The sequence below is a fragment of the Haemaphysalis longicornis genome, unplaced genomic scaffold, assembly GCF_048455015.1.
Source record: "Haemaphysalis longicornis isolate Haplotype H1 unplaced genomic scaffold, Haemaphysalis longicornis Haplotype H1 scaffold_12, whole genome shotgun sequence".
In the NCBI taxonomy this organism is placed as follows: Eukaryota; Metazoa; Arthropoda; class Arachnida; order Ixodida; family Ixodidae; genus Haemaphysalis; species Haemaphysalis longicornis.
Window position 1 is genome coordinate 51,179,910 of NW_027526225.1, and position 24,920 is coordinate 51,204,829.

At 47.8% G+C, this 24,920-nt stretch overlaps 1 protein-coding gene across 1 annotated transcript; it reads left to right on the forward strand.

The window, feature by feature from the left end:
* Positions 1–10,441: 10,441 nt before the first annotated feature.
* LOC144162639 (uncharacterized) lies at positions 10,442–24,349 on the forward strand. Its single transcript, XM_077693256.1, has 3 exons — positions 10,442–11,844; positions 13,544–15,446; positions 23,952–24,349. Exons 1-3 carry the CDS (start codon positions 11,811–11,813, stop codon positions 24,253–24,255), a joined length of 2,241 nt encoding a protein of 746 aa, XP_077549382.1. The 5' UTR covers positions 10,442–11,810; the 3' UTR covers positions 24,256–24,349.
* The last annotated feature ends 571 nt before the right edge of the window (positions 24,350–24,920 follow it).

Genomic DNA, 24,920 nt, shown 5'->3' on the forward strand with positions numbered 1-24,920 from the left:
CCATCAACCAACAAGGCGTATATACAGAACAGAAGGCCCCGCACAGACCAAGAACGCCAGAGCTTCGTCTACTTCCTTTTCAATACATGTACACCTCAGAGCCGACCTGAGCGTGCCCAGCGTCTTGTTTTGGCTACATTTTAGCACATGTCCGAGCAGGCTATGCACTGGCGTTCGTGTATCCTTCCTCTGTGGCTGACGCACCATAACAATACTGTTGTACTTTATATGGCTAATACGGAACAAAATAACGCAAAACTGCGGTGTCGCAATTTCGCGTTGCATGCGCAGGGCATCTCTGGCTTTCACTGTACGTGTGAGTTCGTTGCAAATTTACCAGATCATCCAATGGGTGTTAATTCGATCGCCGCATTGATAAGAAGTAGGTCTCACATTTTTGTTTTTTGCTTCAATAGCGCAGAATTTGCGGTGCAAACGTGACAGGGATGTAAAACTTACACATAAAACTATCAATTCCTATTTATTTATTACTGTTTTTAAAAATAAATTTAACTTTATGATGCTTACTGAAAATAGTCAAAAGTGTGTTTTCGTGTATATTTGAAAAAGCCTGCGTTTTACTTGCAAATCGTTTTTTCCCGGCAACAAGTGTGTTTCTCGATGACGCAAAGCCCCTTCTGCTGCTCTGTGTTGTCGCTCTTTCTTGCGCTCGATGCAGATGACAGAAAAGAAAAATACCAGGCAGCCTAAGCCCTCACCCATCGCGCGCACCCGCATGAAACACGCCTTGCAAAACGAGGTGATGGGCAGTGGGCAACAATAGGACTGGTGACCGTTTGTTGACGGAGCTATTCCTTCAACTAAACCAGGGTCCTTCAATGATTCTGATTGAACTGAGGGAACAAAGGCAACTGAGGGGAAAGTCGCCTTGCCTGGGAAATGTTTAGCGCGGACTCGCAGCGGCCAAAAACCACAAGTGGTGCCCGATTGGGGCTTTAATTATCCTCCTCAACATGCTCTCGGCTGGGCTCATAACACAAAATAAACCCGCGCGCATACACACTTACAACCGTTGTCTCAGCACATCTCCGGCGTCAAACTGCAGTCAAGCACTGAAATAATGTGGCTGCGATTTTTAAAAGCATTGGCATAGCCAGGATTTTATACCGGGAGGGGGGGAGAGGTGTTTGTTAGCCTCCCTTACCGCCCTCACCAGTAAAGCGTACCCACTAAACTGCCTTTCTGTCTCTACGTCACGATGTCTGCTAAGAACAGACAGTTGGTTTCATTCGCCTAGAGCATCCTTTTTCTTTATTTCAAGCCTAATTCGAGATAGCTAGGTGATTGTGTATACTCTTCAAACAATTTAACAATGTAACAAGCGGGGATCTTATTTCAGGTCATAACATATAAGTTACGCCAGGGCTCGCGAGTTGAAGAAGTGGATGGGAGTTCGGACAGCAGAGGCGCGGCACATTTACGCATTCGGAACAATTTCAAACAGCTGCCTCTCCCTGCACATTGACTAGAGCTCTGATCTTTCTAATGTCAGGGGCCCAAACATACATCTGTCCTCCTTAATTGTCTCTCCAGTCATCGACCAAGGCTTGTGATACTTCATCGAACCTAGTTTCCGTGGCGCAACGCATGCTTTAGGAGCTGTGACGGGAGGTAACGGAGGTTGCGTGAAGGCTGCGGGAAAGATTAAAACAAAAAGCTGAGAGAGGCACGCGTCGATCGCGGAAAAGAAGATAAAAAGGTGGCCTCTTTGGTGCAAAAAATTATATACGTGACTGGCTGAACGAGCATGTGGCTTCCAGTGGTCTGTCAGCTTAAGACTGGTAATATGTTATTAGGAATTGTTGGCCCAAGCTGCCAGAGCTGCTCAAACGAGCCGGAAGTTAGCCGCGGAAGACACGCCAGAGATAGCAGAATCGGTTGCGACACGCCGACGGCACGAGATGCAAAGTTCCATATATGTGAAATAAGGAAATACGCCAGAGATAGCAGAATCGGTTGCGACACGCCGACGGCACGAGATGCAAAATTCCATATATGTGAAATAAGGAAATAACCCGAAATATCCTCATCCTTTTAGTATGTCAAAATGGTGAAGAGGGAGCCAGAAGAACCGAGCGGTACGCCCTGGAGCCTGGAAGCGTTATCTGGCGCGTGCGATTCACGTCTACACGAAATACCCGTCCTAGATGACCCCCCTCCCTCCTTCGTCCCACCTTCCTCACCAGAAATTTCGGGGGGGAGGGCGTGTTTTGACCCCCTGTACCCCTGAGGACTTTGGTAAAAGCCAGTTGCCGTATTGTGCAATTAGTTTGAACATTTCGCTAATGCTTCAAGCATAAAATTACCCTGCCATTGTAACTTAAATGTTATGCTTACGTTCAGATTTATTATGTTACCTGACAGTATTACCTCAAGCATTTTAATAACGTTAAATTTCCACAGTTACTTCAGCGTTATGCCTTGAACATTGTAATAATGTTGCAATAAAGGTGTTACCTAAAAGGTTGCTGTGCGGTTGCTTCCTAACATTATAATAATGTTTACATTTTTACATCCCATTAATGTTCTGCCGTGAACATGCTCTGAACGTTATTATAATGTTTAAATTTTTACATTACTTTAATGTTGAGTCCTGAGCATTGTAATAACGTTACCAATTCTAACATTGGTCATAAGTTGTTTTCCGAACATACCCTGAACGCAGTGGCGGATCCAGAGGGGGGGGCCCTGGGGGCCGGGCCCCCCCCCCCCAAGCCACCTGTCCCCCCCCCCCTTGCTTTCCCCTTTCAAACCCATCTCCACCCATCCGTTCCATCCGCCAACAACGTAATGTTCCTCCATGTGTGCATGGCTTTGGGCTCATAGCAGGCCCATGTCGACTTCGCGCCGCCTCACATTTCACCCCCCCCCCCCCCTTCTTCCCACCCCGGCCTTGGCAGCCCCACAGCAGCCGCCAAGGTCATGAGCAAGGGAGCTCGGCTCGGTAGCGCCCATGCCGACGACAAATATTGATAAAAAAAAAGAAAAGGAAAGCTCCAGAAGAAAAAAAGAACGGAAAGGCCGGGAGGTCAACCAGGTGTAGAGCCCGGTTTGCTACCCTGCACTGGGGGAATGGGGTTCAGGCAATAAAAAGGGGGGGAGAAGAGGAAGATATAGGAGTGGGAAAGCGCGCACTCTAGTCCCGTTTCGGGCACTATAGTCTTTCAAGCAAGTTCGTTTCACTCAGGAAACGTAAAAGGGCTTTCGTCGCCTTCTGCGAGGTCGATGGTGAAGACCGATGACTTAAAATAGTTTCCACCGTAAATGGTCGATTGTCCAATCGGCTCAGCGCGGTGGCAAGCACGCTCCTCTCCGACGAGTATTCGGGGCAGCGACACAGCACATGTTCTATAGTCTCTTCCGCACCGCAGGCGTCACAGTGTGCGCTGCTGGCCATCCCGATGAGGAAGGAGTAGGCTTTCGTGAAGGTCACTCCCAACCACAGTCTACAAAGTAAAGTTGTCTGGGGTCGAGACAGCCCATACGGAATACGGCGCCGAAGAAGGGGATCCTGAATATACAGTCGGGAGCATAGCGGAAAAGCTCCAGAGATTTGTGCAACACCTTCGGTCTGTTTGCCTGTCCAGAACAGTTTTTAACAGCTCCTGGGCAGTCCAGAACTGCCCCCGCATAAGGCAAATGAAATATGTGCAAATGGGCAAATGAAGTACGGAGCTGGTTTGGGCAGTTCTGCGCAGTCCAAAATGACAAAGAAAAGAGACCTCTTGTTTCTCGGGCGGACGCGGCGGCGCGGTATTCTGCGTATCACTGCGCATGCGCATCTGCAGCTGTAGGCAACAGCGCCTGCGCCGTTTCGGAGCCGGTTGAAGAGACAGACCTGCGCGCGGGTCGTGGCCAGTCCGAGGTGACTTTTTGCTAGTTCCTCTTTGATTTTGGCGCTCCAAGTCGCAGCGGCGCGGGGCAAGCAAAACACTCCTCTTTTTCTCACTGTTTTTCCCACTCTACCTCTTCCCGGCGCGACTTTAGGCGCGCATGCGCGAAAGCGGGGTAACGGTCGCTGCAGCTGCCGGAGGAACAGCGGCGCCGGTGCGCGAGAGAAGCCGCGGGGCTCGCGTGCGAGTCGTAGCATAGCGGAAATATCGTGACAGCGTTCTGAAGACCACCGAAGAGCGGTTATATGCCCCATGCACAGGGAAGTAGCGCAGCAAGAAGTGATTTTGCTTCGTGTTAGCAAAACGTGAGACACTCGTTCGTAAAGCGTGTATTTAATCTGAACGATAGCACGGTGTCGTGAGCTGTACAACTACGTGTACCGTGTTCGATGTCAACTTGTGCTATGCCGTGTCGAACATCAGTGCTTATCACGGCACGTTGCGTTTGTGCTCGGTCGTATTTTCGTAACATGAATAAAGTGTTGAAGTGCGATTTCTGCTGCCGTCTTACTGTCCCAGCTGCGTACGTACGCCTGCATGGAGGCGCGCCGGTCTCGGCGAGGCCTAGCGGGCGGCGCGGGGCTAGCGGGGCCGGCAGCGGAGCGGCGGGAAGAAGCGGGGGGAGGAAAGCATCAGCCCCCCCCCCCCTCCCCCCCATTTTGCGCCTCCTCGCTGTGTTGCCATGGGGTGAGCCTCATTTCACACACGATCTCTATGACACCCCCTCGCGCTCCTGTCACGTGATCAAAAAGGTCGTGACGTCAAGACTAAAAGTCACGTGACAAAGATCGTTTCGTCACGTTCTTGCTTTGCCCAAAGCAAATCGTGCCGGGCGGGTTTTCTCTACGTTGGCGTCGGCGTTTGTTTGACGCCCCATTTTCTTCCTCTAAACGTCAGTGCTATCCGCGTGTTACGTTGTCAAGGCCGGTTATTTAAACCAAGTGCAGCGTCGATCTGCAAACGCTAGACTTCGCGTTGTGTGCTGTGCAGTGCGCCTTTCATCCAGCGGCCGTGGCTGTGCTGGGAGCTCACGGGTGTAGCCGGCGTGCTGAGCCCTCGTCGACGAAACGGTGACCATGACGACACCGATCCATCTCGTGGAAAATCGAGGACGAAGTTTGCCACCACTAGTTATGCAGTATACCTATCCTACAAGTCACGTTGCCACCAGCAATGACATGCAACAACGTGCCAGAGATCACCACACAAACAAACGCCGTGCTGTGATGTGGCGAATACAGTGAGGTTCGATTGTGTGCATCGGAGCGTAGAGCTCGACGTACTTACCACATTCGGATTTTGCGGTAAATGCGCAAATGAGATGTGGAGGAGTGGAGGGTGTGTTGTGTCCTATGTACCGATTACTTTGTGCTGTCGCTCTTCATGTCGGCGCACTCGGCGGTGAAGTGCGATGCTTGCATGGGCAGCGATTGTTGCAGGCAGCCGCTGCAAGCATCGCGCGGTTGTGCTGGTCAGTTACGATCGCTTTGGCGTTCGGTTAGCGCCCGAGGTTGTTTCGCCCAACGGAACTGCTACCCGCGTAACATGCTGCGCGTTGCGGGGACGAAAGATGGCAGCGGCAGTGGTGAAAGAAAGGGTACGGAGACCATGGTGACAGCAGGACGCTTGTTTTCATTATCCCTCGTCCATGCACTTATTCTATTCCAGCATGAAAGCTAGACTTCTGCCAATTTACTAGGACGTCGTAACTTAGCTTTAGGAACGACAAAAAGTAGGTTCTGTATCTAATAACAGGTTCGAACTTCACATTTACAAAAAGCCAGCAATTATACTGCACTATAAAAGGCCACTTTACAAGTGCCCTTTTAGGGATGCTGTAAATCAGGCATGTTCTCTGAACAACCTCCGCTTAAACCCTTTCGCACTTACCCCCACCTTTTAATATATGTCCTCCTGTGGGCATTGAAGTGTCCACCAAATGTGCATTCCGCTCTTTGTTCTCTTGAATTTTATTTCAAGCTACATAAAAACCACTTTTGGCCTGAATGTCCAACGAGACGAAGGGTCCAACAATACTAAGGCCCACTGTTTTATTCAAGACATGCATTTGTTGTGAAGATTAAGCCGATAGCGGTAGGTTCAAGCGTGTTGTGCCAAATGTTACGCTACGTTAATAAAATGAGCGTTGCCACTGTGCAGGTCGGGCCTCACCTTTGCGTCATGGCGGGCCTCACCTTTGCGTCAATATAAAGCGTTGCACATGAATGTGCCGTACCGGATGGCTTTCGTCAACCTCCTAAAAATAGTTCCACCACAAAACAAACAAAAAAGTGTGATTGTGATTATGGAAATCTATAAGACTAATCTGTTTCTTTGCGGCACAGGGTACCATCATATGATTAATGGCGTGTGAAGACTGGACAGGAAATCACAAAATTTCGCCAATTACTCTTAGGCCAGAAAAACGAACTTCTGCTCAATTGATTCTTTTAGCAACGTATGGGCTATCTTCTCGATTTAGCTGGAGCACTCCTTAATGATTCAAAAAATGCAGCGTGACTTGGACAACGACGGTAAAGAAGGACGACGGGTCAAGCGCTCATGGTTTACTAGAATTAACGTGCACAGAAAATCATCTGACCCGCTATGAAAATAAATAATTGCATTCGAGCACCATCTCTTGGCGCTCTCTCTTGTTCATTCCTTTGTTTGAAGTATAGTTGTCCATCCCTGGGAAGTATGGCAACTGAACAGCCCGGTGGCAGATTAACCGTTTGTCCGCTCACATTTAGTTCCTGAAGGGTGTAATGATTGGGGCAAAGTCAAGTAGTCCCCCAGAAGACCAACTTTTAGTCCTTTTTTGCCTATGCATGCATGCAGTCTTTTTAGGCCGACTATGCGGAAATAACATTTTCAGGGGGTTGAAATCTTGAGTGCAATTGGCCTTTGAGCCTACTCGTGCTCACCATCCCACAGGACGGATCAGGCTCCAACTTCAACGCACAATGACTCAGCTTCATCCACCGCACCAAGCACAAACGGGCAGGAGTGAAGGAACCAGACATCATTCGACTTAAGCGTTTTCTCATAAGGCACATTATGTACGGCACACCTTACCTGTCTCTCAAGCCAGCCGAACGGCGAACATTCTGTACTTGTGACATGACGCCATAATATCGATCACTGCAGGTGAACAGGATATGCCTTTTCGTATGCTGTGAATGATCTCATGGCGCCTTGTCACACGCATAGACACTTACGCACAGAATAGTAATAGAAGTAAAACGAGAACAAAGCAACAAACGTGAACAAAGAATTGTAAGCCTTATTTCGGAAAGTAGGGTAACCTGGCACAGAAGACGACAGCTTATCTGAAACCAGGTAACCGGTATCGACAACAATGAACTGCAGGAGTACAGTATAATGATTTGTACTAGCTGCTATGTAATTATTTGTGGCCATCCTAAGCTATCGACAAAAGAGGTTTTTTGATCCTCTGCTACCTCGTTCGGCTCCTTCCCACCGTGAATTGTCATCGCTCATTTCATTTTGCATATCCCAGGTGGCACCACCGATCCAAGATCAGCTTGCCCGTCCATAATGGCCGCCATTTTGCCATAGTCAAAGATCGATATTACGTATTCGCAGAATAAACAGGTATCTACTGTTGTTGTTCCCAGTGCCAAACAAAATAGACCACAAAATGCGACCTCCGTGTGAAGTTTGAGAGCGAACAAAGCAGCGATACGCTCAGGAAATTTTCATTTCCTGAGCGTATTTTCATTTCATACGCTCAGGAAGTGTTCCATTTATCGATGTAACACATGTCCTGGTGCTGAGTCTATGCTGCTTAGGGCATCGTCAAATTTCTACTGCTGCGGACAGATGAGGAAAGGGAATTGATGAAAAGAAGACGGTTTTTGAAAAGTGAATACTATGATAATTCCAAGGCTTGAAGTTAGTATTTGGGCTTGCTCTTGTGACAGCGTGAAGCACAATAACGTCGTTTTTATAAGTGGGAACGAAATTTAGACGAAATATCGGAAGGGAAGATATTGAAGTAGGATGTTTTATCTCAATAACTGATTAATATGTGAAATCCTGGATGACAAATATGACACATCAAACCGACGCCTTGATGAGACCGAACTGAGAATATACAACCCTCATCCGCATCGACCGCTTCTTACGGGCTGCCAGCAGTTGACGGACACTCACGCACGTACACGGTGAGTGTCAGGCGAACATGTGACTGTTTGCTTAGCGCTCGTGTGCCTGCCATGGCATGAAGGTCGGGAAAATTATTTTTTTCACTGATACTAGTGCACTCCAACAAAACGACGAGAAAAACCCTGATGGTTTGCCCGAATGATAAAACAGGTCCGAATGAAAAAACTGGAGTCATATTTCGGCACCCTCATTAACGTAAGCTTGCTTTCATCAATAGCGTTGCAGGCGCACTCAAATTTTATGACGTAAATCAGAGGCGCCAGGCATACATTTCACTTCAAATTATCGTGTAAAAAGTATTGCATGTGAAAATGCAGAAGGTCCCACAACTATATTGCGGTAGAGGGCATTCAAGGTAACTTCAGAGTGCTCGAGACATTCATTTAATAGTAAGAGCCTCAATGTCTAACGAGACGAAAGATCCTCTGAGACGGAAAGTCCAATCGAGCCTGAATGACCACCGAGACGGAATATCCACTATTGGACCTTTCGTCTCGTTGGACCTTTAGATGCTGAATCCACTGAAACAAAGTTAACGTAATGACTTGCATAGTTTCAGTGTTGGAATACTGAGTTCGCAACCAATTTTACAAATTAATTGTGAAACTGCCACACTTCTACTGCACTATTGTTAGTCACAACAGTTACCAAGGCCTGAAAGGAACTTTACATTTTTTTGTGTGTCAGCAGCAGCTGAAAATGCCTTGCTGTAAACAAACTTTGTACCAAACATACTTGCATTATGGCGCATACAGTTGGGATGTTTCGTTGCCGCTGCTGTACATCACAACTTCACATTAATCAGGCAGAGTTAGAATGACAGCAAGCATACCCCACATTTTTTTTATTGCGATAGTATGCCCATTGGCATAAATACTATGTCACAGGTTATGTAAAACAAAATATATAATATAAAATCAGCAAATGTACAAAAAGGCCATTAACTGCGAAAGTAAAATTAGAATTCAATAAGTACACTTGAAACAAAAGAAAAAAAACAATATTTTTATGAACAAAAGTGCAATAAAAGCAATATCTTGCAGGTAGGTAGTTTATTGTTTATTTGACCGACTTCTTGTTTGTACCTGTAATTCTGCCTTAACAGTGTGAAGCATTCATTATGTCTTTCTAAGGTGTAGCTTATAAGCCACTTAATTGCTCTCAGCAATGCTACAGATCTGTGAGACAGGATAGTTAAGTAGACACCAATTTATTTGAGAGCAGGCCTCAGGTACGTGTCGGTGTACAAACATTCAAATTCAAATAACATACTGAAAGACAAACTAATATATACACAGGTAAACAATTCAATGTGGACTAATATGGAAATCAAAGAACACAAGACCACTCGCACTTTGTTGTACAGATACCAGGACACTGCACCTCTGTGCAATTAAAACTCGCGGGCTTAGCACAAAGTCTCCACAAAAATTGTTACAGGCGTTAACGATTGCGCGCCGCAATCGCCAGCGGATACGCCTCGTTACACGACAGTTACCGTGCCCACTAACGCAATGGGCGCGCTAAAGTGGTGCTTTCCGCTGTACTAAAACTCTCTACTGTCTGTACAGTGACGACTGCCTCATCGTCGACTCATGGAACCTTTTCTCGTTGTCCGAAAGGTAGCCACGAACAACGGCTGCGATCCGAGACGTCAGTGACAGCTTTCCACGCGCACTTTTGACATAGTGGGCCTTGAGCACCCTGTTTTGGGCTTCAATGCCGTTATTTGTCGTTAGAACAACGTCAAATTCAAGCCTGTGAAACATTACCTACAGCTACTTCACACTTAGCCACCGCTTCAAAGTAGCTGCGAAATTTCTCGTTGTTCTAGTACTCTGAGCTAGAAGCAGGAACAGGTAAGGTAAGGTTAATAACTACTACATGTGGGCGTCAGCTTCCCGGCGCGCAAGGCTAGCCGCGCACTCGGAACGATCGACCGCCAGGCACGAACGCAACGCCCGAAACCACGAAACGACGGAAACAAGGGGAAAATAGCTCTCCCTCACTCTCGCTCGCTTATTTTGCAGATCGACGCTGCACTTGTTTTAAATAACCGCCCTTGACACCAAACGCGGATAGCACCGAACCGACAAACGCCGACGCCAACGTAGAGAAAACGCGCACGGCAAAGTGACGAAACCAACGAAACGATCTTTGTCACGTGACGTTTGGTCTTGACGTCACGACCTTTATGATCACGTGACAGGAGCGCGAGGGGGTGTCATAGAAATCGTGTGTGAAATGAGGCTCACCCCACTCTAGCGCCGGAGAGCTCGAAGCGCCATCTAGCAACGCTGGTGGAGATCAGTGGTGGCGGCGGCTTCGTCTTTTCGCATCAGTCCGCTGCGTTTGTAGGGCGCTTGGGTCGGCAGCGATGGATGCACCAGCCTCTGGGCGTCTGCTACGGCGCAACATCGGAAAATTTGCGCGAAATTGTCGACTCTCATGAATCTCACGAGAGAATTTGGGTTAGTTTCATCCCCCATGTCTTTTTCGTAATTTTTCGCTGAACTATATATCCTTGTATGCGTGCAGAGTTACTCAATATCCAATCAGAGTTACTCAATATATATCCAGTAATTCTGATATCCGATAACTCTGCATGCGACACGAACATGAAAAGCATATCCGGAGAAAGCTAAATTTCAGCTAAAATTTCAAAATGCGTCGATGCTGATTACCAAAGAAAAACGGGGGCTAATAAATCGATTCAACAGCTTGCATTTGAACTACTAGACCCAGCTACAATATTGTCATTGCTAAAACATCTTGCTCCGATATAATTATTTATGTCTTCAGTCATTAATCGATAAACTCATCCCCACATTTGCTCCTCGCCTTCGCGTGGAAAAAGTTTGCGCTTGTTTCTTTATTGAAAATAAAAGCAAGCCGATCGGACAGCCTCTGCTGCTTATATGTTTGAAAGCAGTGGAATTGAGCCAATTTAACCACAGATAAGCGAAGGTCGGTTGACTCATTATGCGGCAGTGAATGTTAACCGTACCCGAGAAAGATGATCACAAGGTTATACAAAAAAGCCTACAAAGTCGGCGCCCTCACAGCAAAGAACTTATGAATGTGGCAGCCATAATTGAGTGAACAATAATTTAGGCACCACGTCCGCATGGGTGGGTCCGAAAGACTTCCGTTTTTCTCCGCAGCAGGCGCCAGTGAGTCCCAAAACTCATTCAGTTACCTGCAGCTATGAGCCAGCCTATATTTTCCGACTATTTATACAGCATTGTAGATTACTACACTTGCGATTACTATTTTTCTTTCGCTTCTGCGAGGCCGAACGGATGCCGCCTGCCGCCTCCGCCGGAGGGGCAGATCCGCCGATCACCGTCTCCCGGCTTCGGACAAATTCCGCGTGGCGTCACTAGCGTCGCTGGAAAGAGCGAATATAGAGGAACTCTAATCAGCGGCGCGAACACGCCTCCCCATAGAGAAGGCGCGCGGACGGCAGACTAGCTCATATTTCTCGGGACCATAGTGCTCGTATTCATGGTCGACATTGGTCGTATTTCTGTTTCTGTAGCTGCAACGGCAGATTTGAGACCTTTCTTGCGAACCACCTTTGTGGTTGTTGGTGCCGTTTTTACGTTTTCCGTCACACCGTCACTGCAGAGTGCAGTAATGTTCTGTTGTGAAAGTGAACGACGGTAGGGGAGATAACCGAGATAAGGCATCGTACTTTTACATATGGTGGCGAAAATGACGCTTGGATCCGAAGAAGGTAAGTCATTAAACGTGCTTCGTTGAAATGTGAATCGTCTCGCCGACGGTGACGTGCAGCATTGCGCTTCTTTCTGACAGTACAAATTCCGAAGGCTCCGTCGACATGGGCACTGGGCAGACCTCTTATGTCAGGTACCCAGGTTTTGTTATCCCGAAGAAACTATGCAGTGTGCTGTTTTGGCCGTTCACATTCCCCAACTCAGTGGTTCTCAGCCATGGGTGCACCGGGGACCCCTTTTGGGCTTGCGAAAGTGATGGGGGACGCCACGATGAAATGTATGTTGACCGGTGTCATAATGTCAAACAGTTTTCTCGTGCAACTTACGTGGCCCACACACTTATTCGATGGCCGCCTTTTGTGTCTGAATTTTATGACGATGCGTGTCATAATGTTAAACAATTTGCTCTTGAATAGCCTTCCGGACATCCATATGCTGCCTTTTCTCTGCCTTTTTGTGTTCTCGTTCATAACTGGCGTGTTGCGCAATAAGCAGATGTTTTAATACGTGCTACGCGGAAAAACCAAACGTACAGGCCACTCGGCGAAGCCAACTTTTTGCATTGCCAGTAAGCTCTGGCAAAATGAAGAAAAGAATGGCGGGCGGAAACGTTTTGGAGGAGTCTTCGCGGACCGCAGACCCTCTGTAGTCCGGGGGCCCCCATTTGAGAACCACTGCCCTAACTTACCGTACAGCAAACGTTTGAGGGCCGTGTTTACGTTACCGTGTTTCCGGGAGTCGACTCCGCATGCAGGAGAGCTACCGCGAACGGTCCTCACATCTGGAGCACAACAAAAACAGTGCGCTCCATATGCTTGCTGCTTGGCACAGCCGATAAAAATACTCTTGGTTGATGTTATCTATTACGTTTTTTCTGATAAATAATGAACAGGAGCACGACAAACGACTATTTTTCTCGAATGGGCGTGCAAAATGGCCATCCCAACTTGTGCTAAGCCTCGCCCGCCTCAGATAGTTCAGATAAGTTTCTGAACTCGGAAAGTGCTTTTACGCTTACGAAATTGTGCTAGGCAAGGCATTGTAGGTTATTCAGTAATTACTACTACGAATTTTACTTATTTCTGGCCGAAATATTTACCGCGAGCGTAAATTGAAGTTCACTTGATTCCCTCTCTACTCAGTGAATGGCGCCACCATGTTTTCTTTTTTATAGCTCTTCAGGTCATGGCTACAGTAATGTCATAACAACTGAAGTTGTTGTGAATGTTTCATCGGAAAAATGAAACATTCAAGCTATTTTAGGTGAAAGCAAATAAATGTGAGCAACAAAATTATGCGGGATTTGCTTTGAGACTAATTCATCAGATGACCTTACCTGTGCCAGGGTGGTTGGAATACGCAAACCACTAACGGTGGGCCAAAACGTGTCCTACCGTTTTCAGTGGTAAAATGGAAAATCCGGCCTGCGGTAACGCTAACATTGAAACAATAATAATTTACTAAAACTCTGGTGTTTCCACTTCTGGTGCAGATTTTTAGTGAGTGCACGCTTTTGGGAAGCCGCACTTTTGTTTCTCTATGGTGAAAAACAGCTGCCGTGAAGCGGAAGGCGATATTTTATCCGCAGAGAGATCTGAATGGCCTTGGAAGGGTGTGGCCGCTAACAATTGAGAGGCGAAATTCTGAACGTGCCAGAAATGCACATATAGTTATTTTTTACTTGTTTCTTCACTGCAGACTCTGGGAGCTCCTCAGGAGACTCACTGACCACTCAGGAGTTGCCGGGCGAAGATTGGGAATGTGCACGAGCCAATTCCCCAGCCAACCTGGAGAGCCCAGATGGATGGTTTACCAGTCCAAGCCTTAGTTACCAGCTTCCCTGCTCGGCATCCGAGGGCACCACCTGTCAGATCGTGGCACACCTGTCGGCCTGGAACAGGTTTCTCTGGCCCCTCTCCTGGCGGCTTCGAGAGATGCCAGGAACAGCTGGAAAACTCATTGTGTCACTTTACGATCCACGTGAGAGGCATAGCTCGCCGCAACTGCAGTGCCAGGCTACGCAGCATGTGTGGTGGCTTCTCAAGACCCACTGCTGTGTGACGCATGTCAAATTGCGTGGCTTCGGTTCAGTCCATTCCCTTGGTGAGCTCCTGGTAGATGCCATTCGAGCAAGTGAGTCTATCACAAGTGTGAAGCTTGCGGATTTGTCTGACCGCCTTGATAAAGATCTAGTTTCTGCCGTTCTCTCTCTGCCACATCTGTTGGAGCTCGAGTGTGGATTCGGCACAGAGGCCATGATTGCCGAGCTTGTCACTTTGCTGCGAGGTTCGACGTCTCTGACAGCCCTTAGGCTTCCGCGTGCATGGATCGATTTTTCGATCTTGGACGACTTTTTCATGGCAGTTGGGCAAAGCTTGTCCTTGAAGGAACTTGTGCTTTGGGGTTCTGTCATTGCCTGTGTCCCACCCACGGCAAAGGCAGCGCTCACGGAATGTCTGAAGAACAGTACCTCGTTGACAAGCTTGACTGTGACACTGGCTGACGGGGTAAGACACTTCCCGCTCGGGTGCATTCTGGAAGGCCTCATTGAGAGCCGGAGTGTTCTTTCTGTGGACGTAACATGTCCTAAAATTGGCCATGCTGATGTCCAGCTCATCTCTCAGATCTTTGAGCACAACAGCGTTCTGCAGACCTTTAGAATAAAAAGGGATTGGGGGTTCTATTTAGAGGGAGCTTTTGCTAAGCTTGATTCTGGCCGCTGCCTCAAGGCGCTCGTTGGAAATCGCACCCTTGAGCAGGTCACCCTGCCCATTGAAGTTTGGGATGAGGGCCAGTGGAAGGAGTTGTTTGAGGCACTGCCACGCAAGAGGAACCTCCGGAAGGTGACCATCGGAGTTCTCGACATAGGATATTTTGACGGAGAATATCCTCCTCTCGTGGGTAGACTCTGTGTTGCCCTCAAAGGGACGGCTGCAGAGGAGAAGGTTTCCTTTGACCACCCCTTTGATATCGAAAGATTTCATGAGAGCTTTATGTGCAAGGCATTTTCAAGTGTCACACTGTCTGCCACTGGTGAAAACAGGGAAGCAGCTTGTGGGCTTTTGGATCGCATGTCGTCGCTTGGCCACATAACATCGATGCACCTGCGCCTTCGCGGGGATGATGACCCGAATCCAGTTCTGTTCTCAGCTCTCACCACATTTTTGGGAGCAACTCGCAGCCTTAAGACCCTCACGCTAAGCATATGGGGAGACGACTCGCTGCATTACTGGCAGGACACCGTGCTTCAGGGCTTGGCTGTAAATACAAGCCTGAGGAAATTGGGAATCGAAGTATGGCGAGTTTCGGAGGACTTCTCAGTGTTTGCCAATCCTCTAGCAGCCACCATCAACACAAGCAAGAACATCTGCAGGGTTGACTTGGATACCGGAAACTCACGTGACGCAGAAACCACCTTCTTGCAGATACTGTCCACAGGAATTGCAGACAATTACAACCTCCTCAGCGTCACCGCGCCAGATCAGGATTTATTGAAAAAGGCAAAGCAGTTGTTCCGGTTCAAAGTTTGGGACACAACAAGGCGCAACCGTGGCTTGTTGACCGCTGCTGCCGACTTCGCCAGGGGAACACGACGTGACAGGTACGTACCCCCTGGCCCAGATAGGCTCAGGACTGCGGTTGAGTTAAACCAGATTTTAAGGCAAGAGCCTTCAGTGAAAAACTGTCGTTTTCCGGTCAAGAATAAGGCCGCCACTGCAACAAGCAAGGGTCTCCACTGGAGAAGACTGACCACAGTGTTATACCCGCACGTTGCGAGCAGCAGAACAAGTTGGCGCTGTTGTTCCTTTCTTCAAGGCACATATCCACTATTTTTTTACCAGGAATTGGGAACTTTAAGGAGATAATAAAATTGACAAAACTGTGAATTGGAAATGTAAAGTTGTAGGATAATGCATGCGGCCTGACACCTGAAAATGATGTCACGTGAGTAGAACAGGTGCATACTGGCGACGCAGAACCCCGATACTAGAGAAACGTTTGTGTGTGCCAGTCTATTTGCTAATGCGATTCACGCCACAAGACGAAGAAACGGAAGCGAAAAAATTCAGGGAAGCTTGCACGCACGCGCAAGATTTGAACGGCGAAGCTGTTGTAGGGGATCATTGACGGACACAAAGTTGCGTTTTAGTATCGTTGCGGTATCGTGGTTGACGTTGGTGGCGTAGCATTTCAATAACTCTATAATATTTTGAGCGGGGCCTGAATGAGCTCGTCGTTTTGGCCAATGTTTTCGTGCACCATTTTCGCAATTGTGACAGACCGTCTCTAGCGGATTCTCGAAGCGCGGCCTCTTCCTTGGCCGTGCGAACAATATTCGGCCGGGTCGTGTGGAATCAGTGATCACCTACAGCAGCCTTGACAGTCAAGTCTGCGGTACACAGCGCATGCGCACAGCCGCACGAGGAAGAGCGAACGAGGGGCGTACGCTGCAGTGATGTGCCTCTCGTTCTGAGCCAGTGTTGCCATGATACGGCGAACACTGGAGCTTTGTTGTCGCCGATGTCGGCCAATGTGCTTAAAGGGGCCGCGAAGACAAAATGCAAGTTTGGTTCATTCAAAAGATTGCCTCGTTAGAATTGTGCTGACACCACTTTTCATGTAAACTTCGCTCAAATAAGCTACATAATTAGGAAATAAGGGAATGGTGTTGCGGCCCACTAGCTCATTTCCCGCAACAGAACCTATGATGTCATACCATCTTGCTCTGTGATTGGCGGAGGTCGGCAAAAGGAAACGCAAATTAGGCAGAGCTTATGAGCCTTCCGAGGGAGCTATCTGTGCTTAAATTTATGGCACATTCTTTTAAAAGCTGTAAGAATGGGGGACAAACTGGAAGTTACGAAAGCACACATAAAGATAGAACTACCGATGCGTACTGCTGTTGGTACTGCGTGCGCTATGCTTCGTTTAGACGCACAGCACTGCGGGGCTTCGGGGTTGTCTCAGACGACACTGGCCGATTGACGCAAGCGACAGTGTCTTGTGGGACCATATTTGTCGAGCGAGCAGCATGTTTCATGGAACGATTAATTTCTCCATGAACAAAAAGAAGCCAGGTTTAAATACATTCACAAACAAACTAAATGCAGAAAACGGCTTGCCGTGCTGTGGTGGGGCCATCTATGTTGACTAACAGTAAAACAGTCTCCGCTTCACACCAAGTTTAGCAAAAAGACTTGTTCTTATGATGTCATTGCAAACGTCGTTCAAACACTAGTTTTGGCACGAGAATCAAAATTTTAGCTTAAATTGGTTAATTTCGCAGTGAATAAAGCATCGTTTGCTTCCATACAAGCACTGGTGAAATCTTTCGATTTCATGAAATCTTTCGAATAAGACAAACTTGTATTTTTTTCATGGCCCTTGACAAATGTACACTCTTGACAAATGTGCACTCGAGGCACGCGGTGAATGCTGGAGCTTTTATTTTGGCCCATATCGGCCAATCTCTCCACGTTTAGCTTGACAAACCTGCGCTCGAGGTGCGCGTGCACAAGTGCTCAGCGTTTTCTTGGTACATTAACTCCGGACTCCATACACTATTTGCTCGACAGCTTCGCTGTTAAAAAGAAAAAACGGACACATGGCAGGGCAGAAAAAAAGCCGTTGAAATCGTTCATGCGGAAACGAAGAAACGAAATTGAAGAAAGAGACGCAAATACGATGTAGCGGTAAATACTTTGTTTATAAGTATTGCCAGGCTTTCACAATCAAAGCAAGCAAGCAGACCTAGGTGCCCCCAAGAAATTTTTGTTTTTGGAGACTTGCAATAACAGAACATAATAGTGTGGCAGCATCAAGTCTTGTTGAAAATAGCTAGTTTTCATCGAAAGTCAGCTTTTCTCATGTTTTGCAATCGTTTCTTGTCTTATTTGCGGGCATTTTTCTATGAGCAAAGTTTGTTCGAGAGTACCGATCCCCTCGCTCTGTCCTCCCTGCTGATTTGCTGGCATCTGCTGTAATGGCAGAATAGCGAATCTGCGGGATAAATTTAGCGGATTGCTAGTATGTTCAACCTGTCAAATTAGCGCATAAACAGTGTGTGTGTTAAAGGGACAGACAACCGATTTTTGTCGAGTATACATTCTCTATCCCAAATGAAAGGGCATCACTTAAAGCACCTTGACGAGATACGGTTTTGCTGATAACGCTCTAGAACTTTTTAAATCGTATTTTCTGATCTACGAGCCGTATGTGTCCCTCCCAAAACTAATGCTGGCAACCATGATATAGAGTAGCTCAGCAACATACTTTTGTCTGTATGCGAAATAAAAAACGATATTTAAAAACTTCTTCCCCACTAAAAAAGTGTGAATCGCAGGCTTTCTTGTTCCTTTAGGTGTTTTTTTAATGCAAGGGTCTATTTTGCACGAATGCGCCATCTATTGGGGTAGACGATAGGTAGAATCTGGCTTCACGTTGTGGAGACGGGAAGTACGATTCTCCTTGGGCGCGGCTTTTTTTTTAAGCTGCCGTTGGCGCATTTGGAGACTGAAATCAAATATTTTGGCAGAACAAACGGCCCTGACTCAGACAAAATCGTCAAAGCTTCTTCGCTGGGTCTGTTTACTGAACGCTCCCGTTGATTCTGGGCATGGTGGCTCAGTTAGCCACAGTGAGAGCAACCCAGCGGCGGCGGGCGGCGTGTCTTTAGAATTTTCAAAGTAATGTTTAGAAATACATATACTATTTAAGCTTGTACAAATACTTGTGTTAAAAGGTTTTCAATACGTAAATAAACGTTTCAGCGGTTACAGTAGCTGCTAGGTTTGCAGGTCACGTGACAGGGACACATATTGTAGTGTCAAGTTTCGACACTACGAACCGCCACCCTTCCGATTTCAGGAAGTTTGCTGCCAAATTAAAATTATTTCCGCCAGTTTGTTTAAAAATTGCTTGTTGTTACCGGGCTATATAAAACGCTGGCTTTCATATGAGCTAGAGAACATATACGCGACAAAAATCGGTTGTCTGTCCCTTTCAGCGTCATATTGGCTGACATAGATAAAAAATGTGTTGAACACCTGTGTGATGTTATTGCTGTAGTTAATACCTGGTGTTTGTATTCTGCTGCACATTGCAGTTAAGAAATGATCTAAATATGCGCTGAAAAACCACATTGGATTACACGAGTTAAACTGCGCAATGCTGCCACAAGTAAGTCTTGAAGAAATTGTCAACTTCACTTCCTTAAGCCGAAGTTAAGACTCCAAAGTATCCAAATGCCCAAGACAGCTGTAGCAAGCGGAGCTGCCTTGCACGAGTTTCTTATACTTATTAAAGGTGAGGAGACGCAAAACAGCTATTGTTGTTGACAAGATTAAAGCCCCTTTGTTAATAGATAGATAGATAGATAGATAGATAGATAGATAGATAGATAGATAGATAGATAGATAGATAGATAGATAGATAGATAGATAGATAGATAGATAGATAGATAGATAGATAGATAGATAGAGTTAAAACATGAAGCTTTCTTTCATGCAACCTGAGATAAAGTTGAACATCCAGACCGCTTCAACCGTGCCGGAACAGCGCAATGGGATAGACATGAGCTCCGTAACGCAATGCACCCAGGTATGATTGCGATCACGGGAAGCGTTTATTTCTTGAGGTGTTCGTTAGGTTATTTTTGTGTTTGTTTGTATCATCATCATCATCATCATCATTTTGTGAAACCCGTTGTGCCAAGTTGACTTTCCTACAGTGCGTTTTGGCACGACATTGAGCACCATCAGGGAGGTGTAGAAAGCTTCGCTTCAAAATGAAGGTTTGTCCGTGATGTCATGGTCATCCGTGCGACACAGACAGCATCGAAACTTGACTTGCGGTGAGACGGACGACGACGCAGCCAGTGCCTCTGATGCCGAAGAAGCCGGTGGTTCCGAGGCCGTTGTCAGTGGTGGTTCTGTGACAGGGAATGGGCACGACTTGCTCATGTGTCCCTGACGGAAGCATTGATAGCAATGAACCACTCCGGCCTTGTAGGGACGTGGGCGAAGAACGCAGCCATTGTAGAAAAGACGCTCCGGTGGCTCTAACGGGCCGCGAAGGGTTACGAGACACGTGCGACCAGCTCCCATGTAGCGGACAAGAACCTGGCGCGTGGGGCACCGGATACTGGCTTGCAGGTCTACAGGATTCTCTCCGGGGTCTACTCCCGATACAACATAGCGTCGGATGTCAGTACCGGACAGCAGGTACGCTTGTATGGGTAGTTGTTTTTCAGCCGACAGAAGAATATGGTCCAGTGCGCACAGTTGCTGGACAGCCTCAAGAGACGACACCCAGACAGACACTGTGTTGGTTCGGTTATGGTATGCGTAGCCAGCAAATCCGGATGTTCCTAGGCATCCGTCGAGCGCCTGCTTCAGTGTCTTTGTCGGATCAGAGAGGACGTTGAATCGCTCTCGAGGTTTGATGGCAACTTTGTACACCGAGGGACTCTGCCCATTGGTTGTAGGGCCCTGGGAAGTGGTTGGCGGCTGTACAGGATGAAGTAGCTGTCGTTGGTGTCTTCCGTCCATCGGTCCCTTGCAGGGACGTGTTTGCGACAGATGTACACGCCCGTTTGGCCGAAAGGCCGACTGCTGGGGCAGTGATCACCATCCCATCAGGCTTGGCATTGTCCCAACGTCGACGCATCGCTTACGACGGCGCTTCACGGTAACCAACTGGGATATGTTCCGGGATAACATCAACACAATGCTCACGGAGCCAAGTCCGGACCCCATCACTGTCGTTGAGGAAGCCCTGCGAAGCGCCTGTGAGGACACATGGGTAGAGGAATCCCGGCCGAAGCCTGACCTTCGACTCTTACAGCTATGGGCCCAGCGCAAACAAGCGGAAGTGGCTGCCTCCCGAGATCCCTCGTCTGTGGAGGCCCGAATACGCTTGCAACGTCTGACTGCGGCTGCCAGGCGTCATGAGAAGCGTCTTTCAAGGCAGCGATGGCTGAGCTGGTGTGATTCGCTCGGCCCATCGGTGACTACGTCATCTATCTGGCGCACCTTTCGTGCGATGGAAAGTGGAGGTCGCACTCCGGGTGCGGCGGCCAGTTGAGTCCTGTCAAACGTGCTTCTACGAAACACGCCGCACCCTGCCATCTATGCTGGCCGAGCTTCCGGCCATCCGGGACGGCTTGCAAGCACTAACTGCTGCACTTCATCAAGCCCCTGGAGGTACTACTTTACAAATTTACACAGACTCCACGGCGGCCATACGTGATTTACGTCAAGTAAATAACAACTCAGCTGTCTCGAGGGACATTCACGACATACTGGACACGTACCCCTGCCCTTTGCGGCTCTCGTGGGTCCGGCGAAATACTCTCCCCGCTCACATTGCCGCGGATGGTGCCTGCCACACTGCATTTATTCCACGACCATTGCCTTTACTGCCACTACACACACCAGAACAGTTTCTCCAAAGGAAAGAAGATCTTCGTCGCGCCACACGAGCTCTTATTCCACCGTCTGGAACGAACCTCCCTAGCAGACCCGCTCGCTGGGAGGAGGTCTTGCTGCGAAGACTTCGTGTTGGTGTAGCCCTCTCTCCCTCCGTTACCCAGGAGTGGCCACCACGTTACCATGCCCCGTTCGCACAGAACTGCCCCTTTTGCACGGCTCCTGCCGAAGAGGCGGACACTGAACATGTGCTGTGGACTTGCCCTTCATTGGAAGCGGCGAGAACAAGACACCTCCGAGGCACAGGCCTCCACCCTGGCAGACCACCTGACCTTCATCGGTGGATTTGGGGACCGCATCATCGCTCCCTGCTTGAGTTTCTTTGCGAAACGGGGGTTAATCTATACCTGTGACGCAGTATTTTATGCCAACGGGCATACTATCACAATAAAAAAATGAAGCTTTTCTCACGAGCGATTTTTTGTTTGGAGAGTGACACACCGATATGGTCACTACAGTAAAGAACCCAAATGGTGGAATCCTGTGCCTTGCTGTTGTCTTGCACTTCACTTTCTGTGTCGGACACGTGACGACAGATGATCAAGTTCTTTCCGCGATTGCGATAGAGATGGCATAATGGTTTTTTAATCTGTCAATATCCCAGCAGCCTCCATTGCTTTCGTGTTTGATGTTTATGGTGGCACATTTTAACACAACGCAGTATGGCATGCGGGATTCAATTATAAAATGGGAAAACCTGTATCTAGAATGCCGGGAAAATATTTATATAGTTAAGCAAGCAAGCGAGCACCTGAAATTGCTGGTTCAAAAATGCGTGCATTGTCTTGTGGGTCCTCGTGTAGTTGTGGGTGCTTTTTTATCCACCTAATTCGATTTGCACAATTTGCTCAAACTTACTGAGTTCAGTCAAGTTTTATTTCCTTTTGAATCTATTATGGTAGGAACATCCGTTTGGATCATGTAACCATTTCCACATGTAACATTACAATAACTTTTCTCACACACTGGCAGCGACATCCTCGTCAAAAATATGTGCTGTTCGTTTAGCTGTCCGGGCTCACCAACTAGCGCAAAACACTGCTTCACTGGATTCCCCGATCCCGGAGGTCATTGTCAGCCAGTATACCCCCCGCCGCTGTGCCAAAGAACGAAGAGCTAGTTGGTAACCCTTGGCAGCTAAACGAACAGCGTATATTTTTTCACAAGGATGGTCCATCAGTGATATTCTGCCTTTTCTCATTGGGAGAGAAAAATTTTCAGGACACCTAGCGTTCCTTATGTTGTACTGACTGTAAAACCTTGAGTGTCCAACAGCCGAACGTGTCCTCTTGTAATTGGCCGCCGCGGCCGCTTTTCTGATGGAGGTGACAAGCAAAAACACCAGTGTGTACGAGGTTTCGGCGCAGGTTAAAGATCCCCTGCAGTTGGTCAAAATTAATCCGGAGCCCTCCACTACGGCACGCCTCATCACCTGCTGGCGTCGGCGCGGTAAACCCTACAATCAATCTGTCAATGAATCCTCTTGTAATTATCACGATCCTCATTTTGCGTCTTTCTCTCTTGCCTTATATGACTCAACGCATACTCGTGTTGGCATCGCCAAGCAGGGGGGAAATCTAGGCGAAACGTAACCTTGTCGCTTGCCCTACTGTGCTCCTCTAACTGGCATGCTCAAACCACTCACACATGCCTCAGTCCCATCTTTCCAAGACGTGTTGGTATTGTCAAAGGCCAAGCCGCAATTGTTAATAGTACTGAACTGAACAGCCACCTGAATTTCTTAGTTCAGCGCTACTGTGTTTGGTGCTTCTTCCTTGGGCCCTAACCAAGCCAACACCTGCGTCCCAGCCGGGCGTCTCGATGACTGCGGCGTCGCGGAGATTTCATTGCCCCATGGGTACAAGCCTTACCGCTTCCTGTAAACGTGCAGTGCCACCTACTCGTTCGCTTGGAACACTCCTTTCATTGTTTTGAGAAACTGCAACAAGAGCCCTGCTGTTGGCCTCACTAGTCAAATGGATAGAACCACACGTTTTGGTGTGAATTGCGTGGGTTTGAATTCAAACCCCAGCAGCGCAAAAAATTATGCAAAAGCCGTGATTTTTTTTACTCTAACATATTCTTTTGGCTCAATTATATTCACTGTATTCGTAAATAATAGCAGTTCGGTGTTACTTAGGTTGGCTTAGTGGCAGGGAGCGGCAATCATCACATTTAATTAAAGCTCTACATGGCACTGAATGTGCCCGGCATGTGCCTATCTTGACTGTGCGCGCTTTACTACACTAAGAGTGGCTCTCGCATTTTCCATGGCCGGCCGCTCTCCGCACAACTAGAACTGAGGGACGTATTAGGTCCTTGGAATTCTTCCAAACGTGCCTCTCCTGCAATGAAAGCCTTATTGTTAACCTAGAAGACACAAGTCTTGTTCAGACTTTGTAACAAGTTAAAATCATATGTATTCCCCTTCAACATTATAATCATCATCGTCATCACATCCATCTGGCGTAGCAAGCCAGGCATCTTAGCTCGGCTGACATCGCCAGTTTTCATTAAAGGTCGTTCTCTCTCTCTCTCTCTCTCTCTCTCTCTCTCTCTCTCTCTCTCTCTCTCTCTCTCTGCCTATCTTGAAACAGAATACGCTGTCCCATTTGCAGGCACTGCGCGCTGGCACTGGATCGAATGCGCGACCACCCGGAGCTGGTGGAAGAGGTGGCCAGGCTGGAGAAGGTGGACGAGGCACGGGCGGCCTCCATGATCCGTGACGGCCTCCGGAGCATTGAGGGAATGGATGACTTCATGCGATTCGCCGGAGTTGTCAAGGAATGCGTCTCCTGTCATCCGCGCGAGGACGGCCGCGCGCAGTTGGACGCGTTGAACGAGTACTGCTGGAGCGCGGTGCGGCACTACCTGAAGCTCTATGACATCGGGGACACCACCGGAACTGCCCCACCTCACTGAGGCATCCTGCACGGCTCCTTTAAGCGTTCCTGCCTTCTTTTTTAATGAGTGTTATAATAGTTGTTTGATATAAATCTTCAATGCCTTTTGCAAAATAAACTCAGTTAAGTAGTAGTAGTAGTAGTAAGTATTGTTGAATAGGGCGGACTTAGCCTTGCATAGCTGCCGGCAATTGCTCCGCCTAATCGTCCCCAATACCATATCAAATCTCTCAGTCATAACACATCACTTAGTCCTAAAATAACAGACACCCAATGTCACCACACCTCACTTAGTCCTGTGGACTGCAAGAATCCGAGTAGGAGATGAGACACATCTCTTCGCACAATCCAGTGGTCCCTAGGAAAAATAATGTCCTCCGATGTGGCATGGGGCACTCCTAACTTCTGGAGATCACGAAAAAAGTTCGTCCGCTCAAGGGTTGGGTTTGGAGCAGTTCATAATGAAGTGATCAATGTCACCAGTCACACTGCACGAGGGGCACAAAGGGGATGAAACAATGTTGATTTTATGTAGCCAAGCTGGTGTACGGGCTGAGTCTGTTCTTACGCGGTGGAGCAGACAGCGCTAGTCCTGTCTGTGGAAAATATAGAGTTTCGTTCTTTAGTATATGTTAGAGATGAATTTGGCAGTATAGAGTATAGTGCCTAAGTAAGCCATGTTGT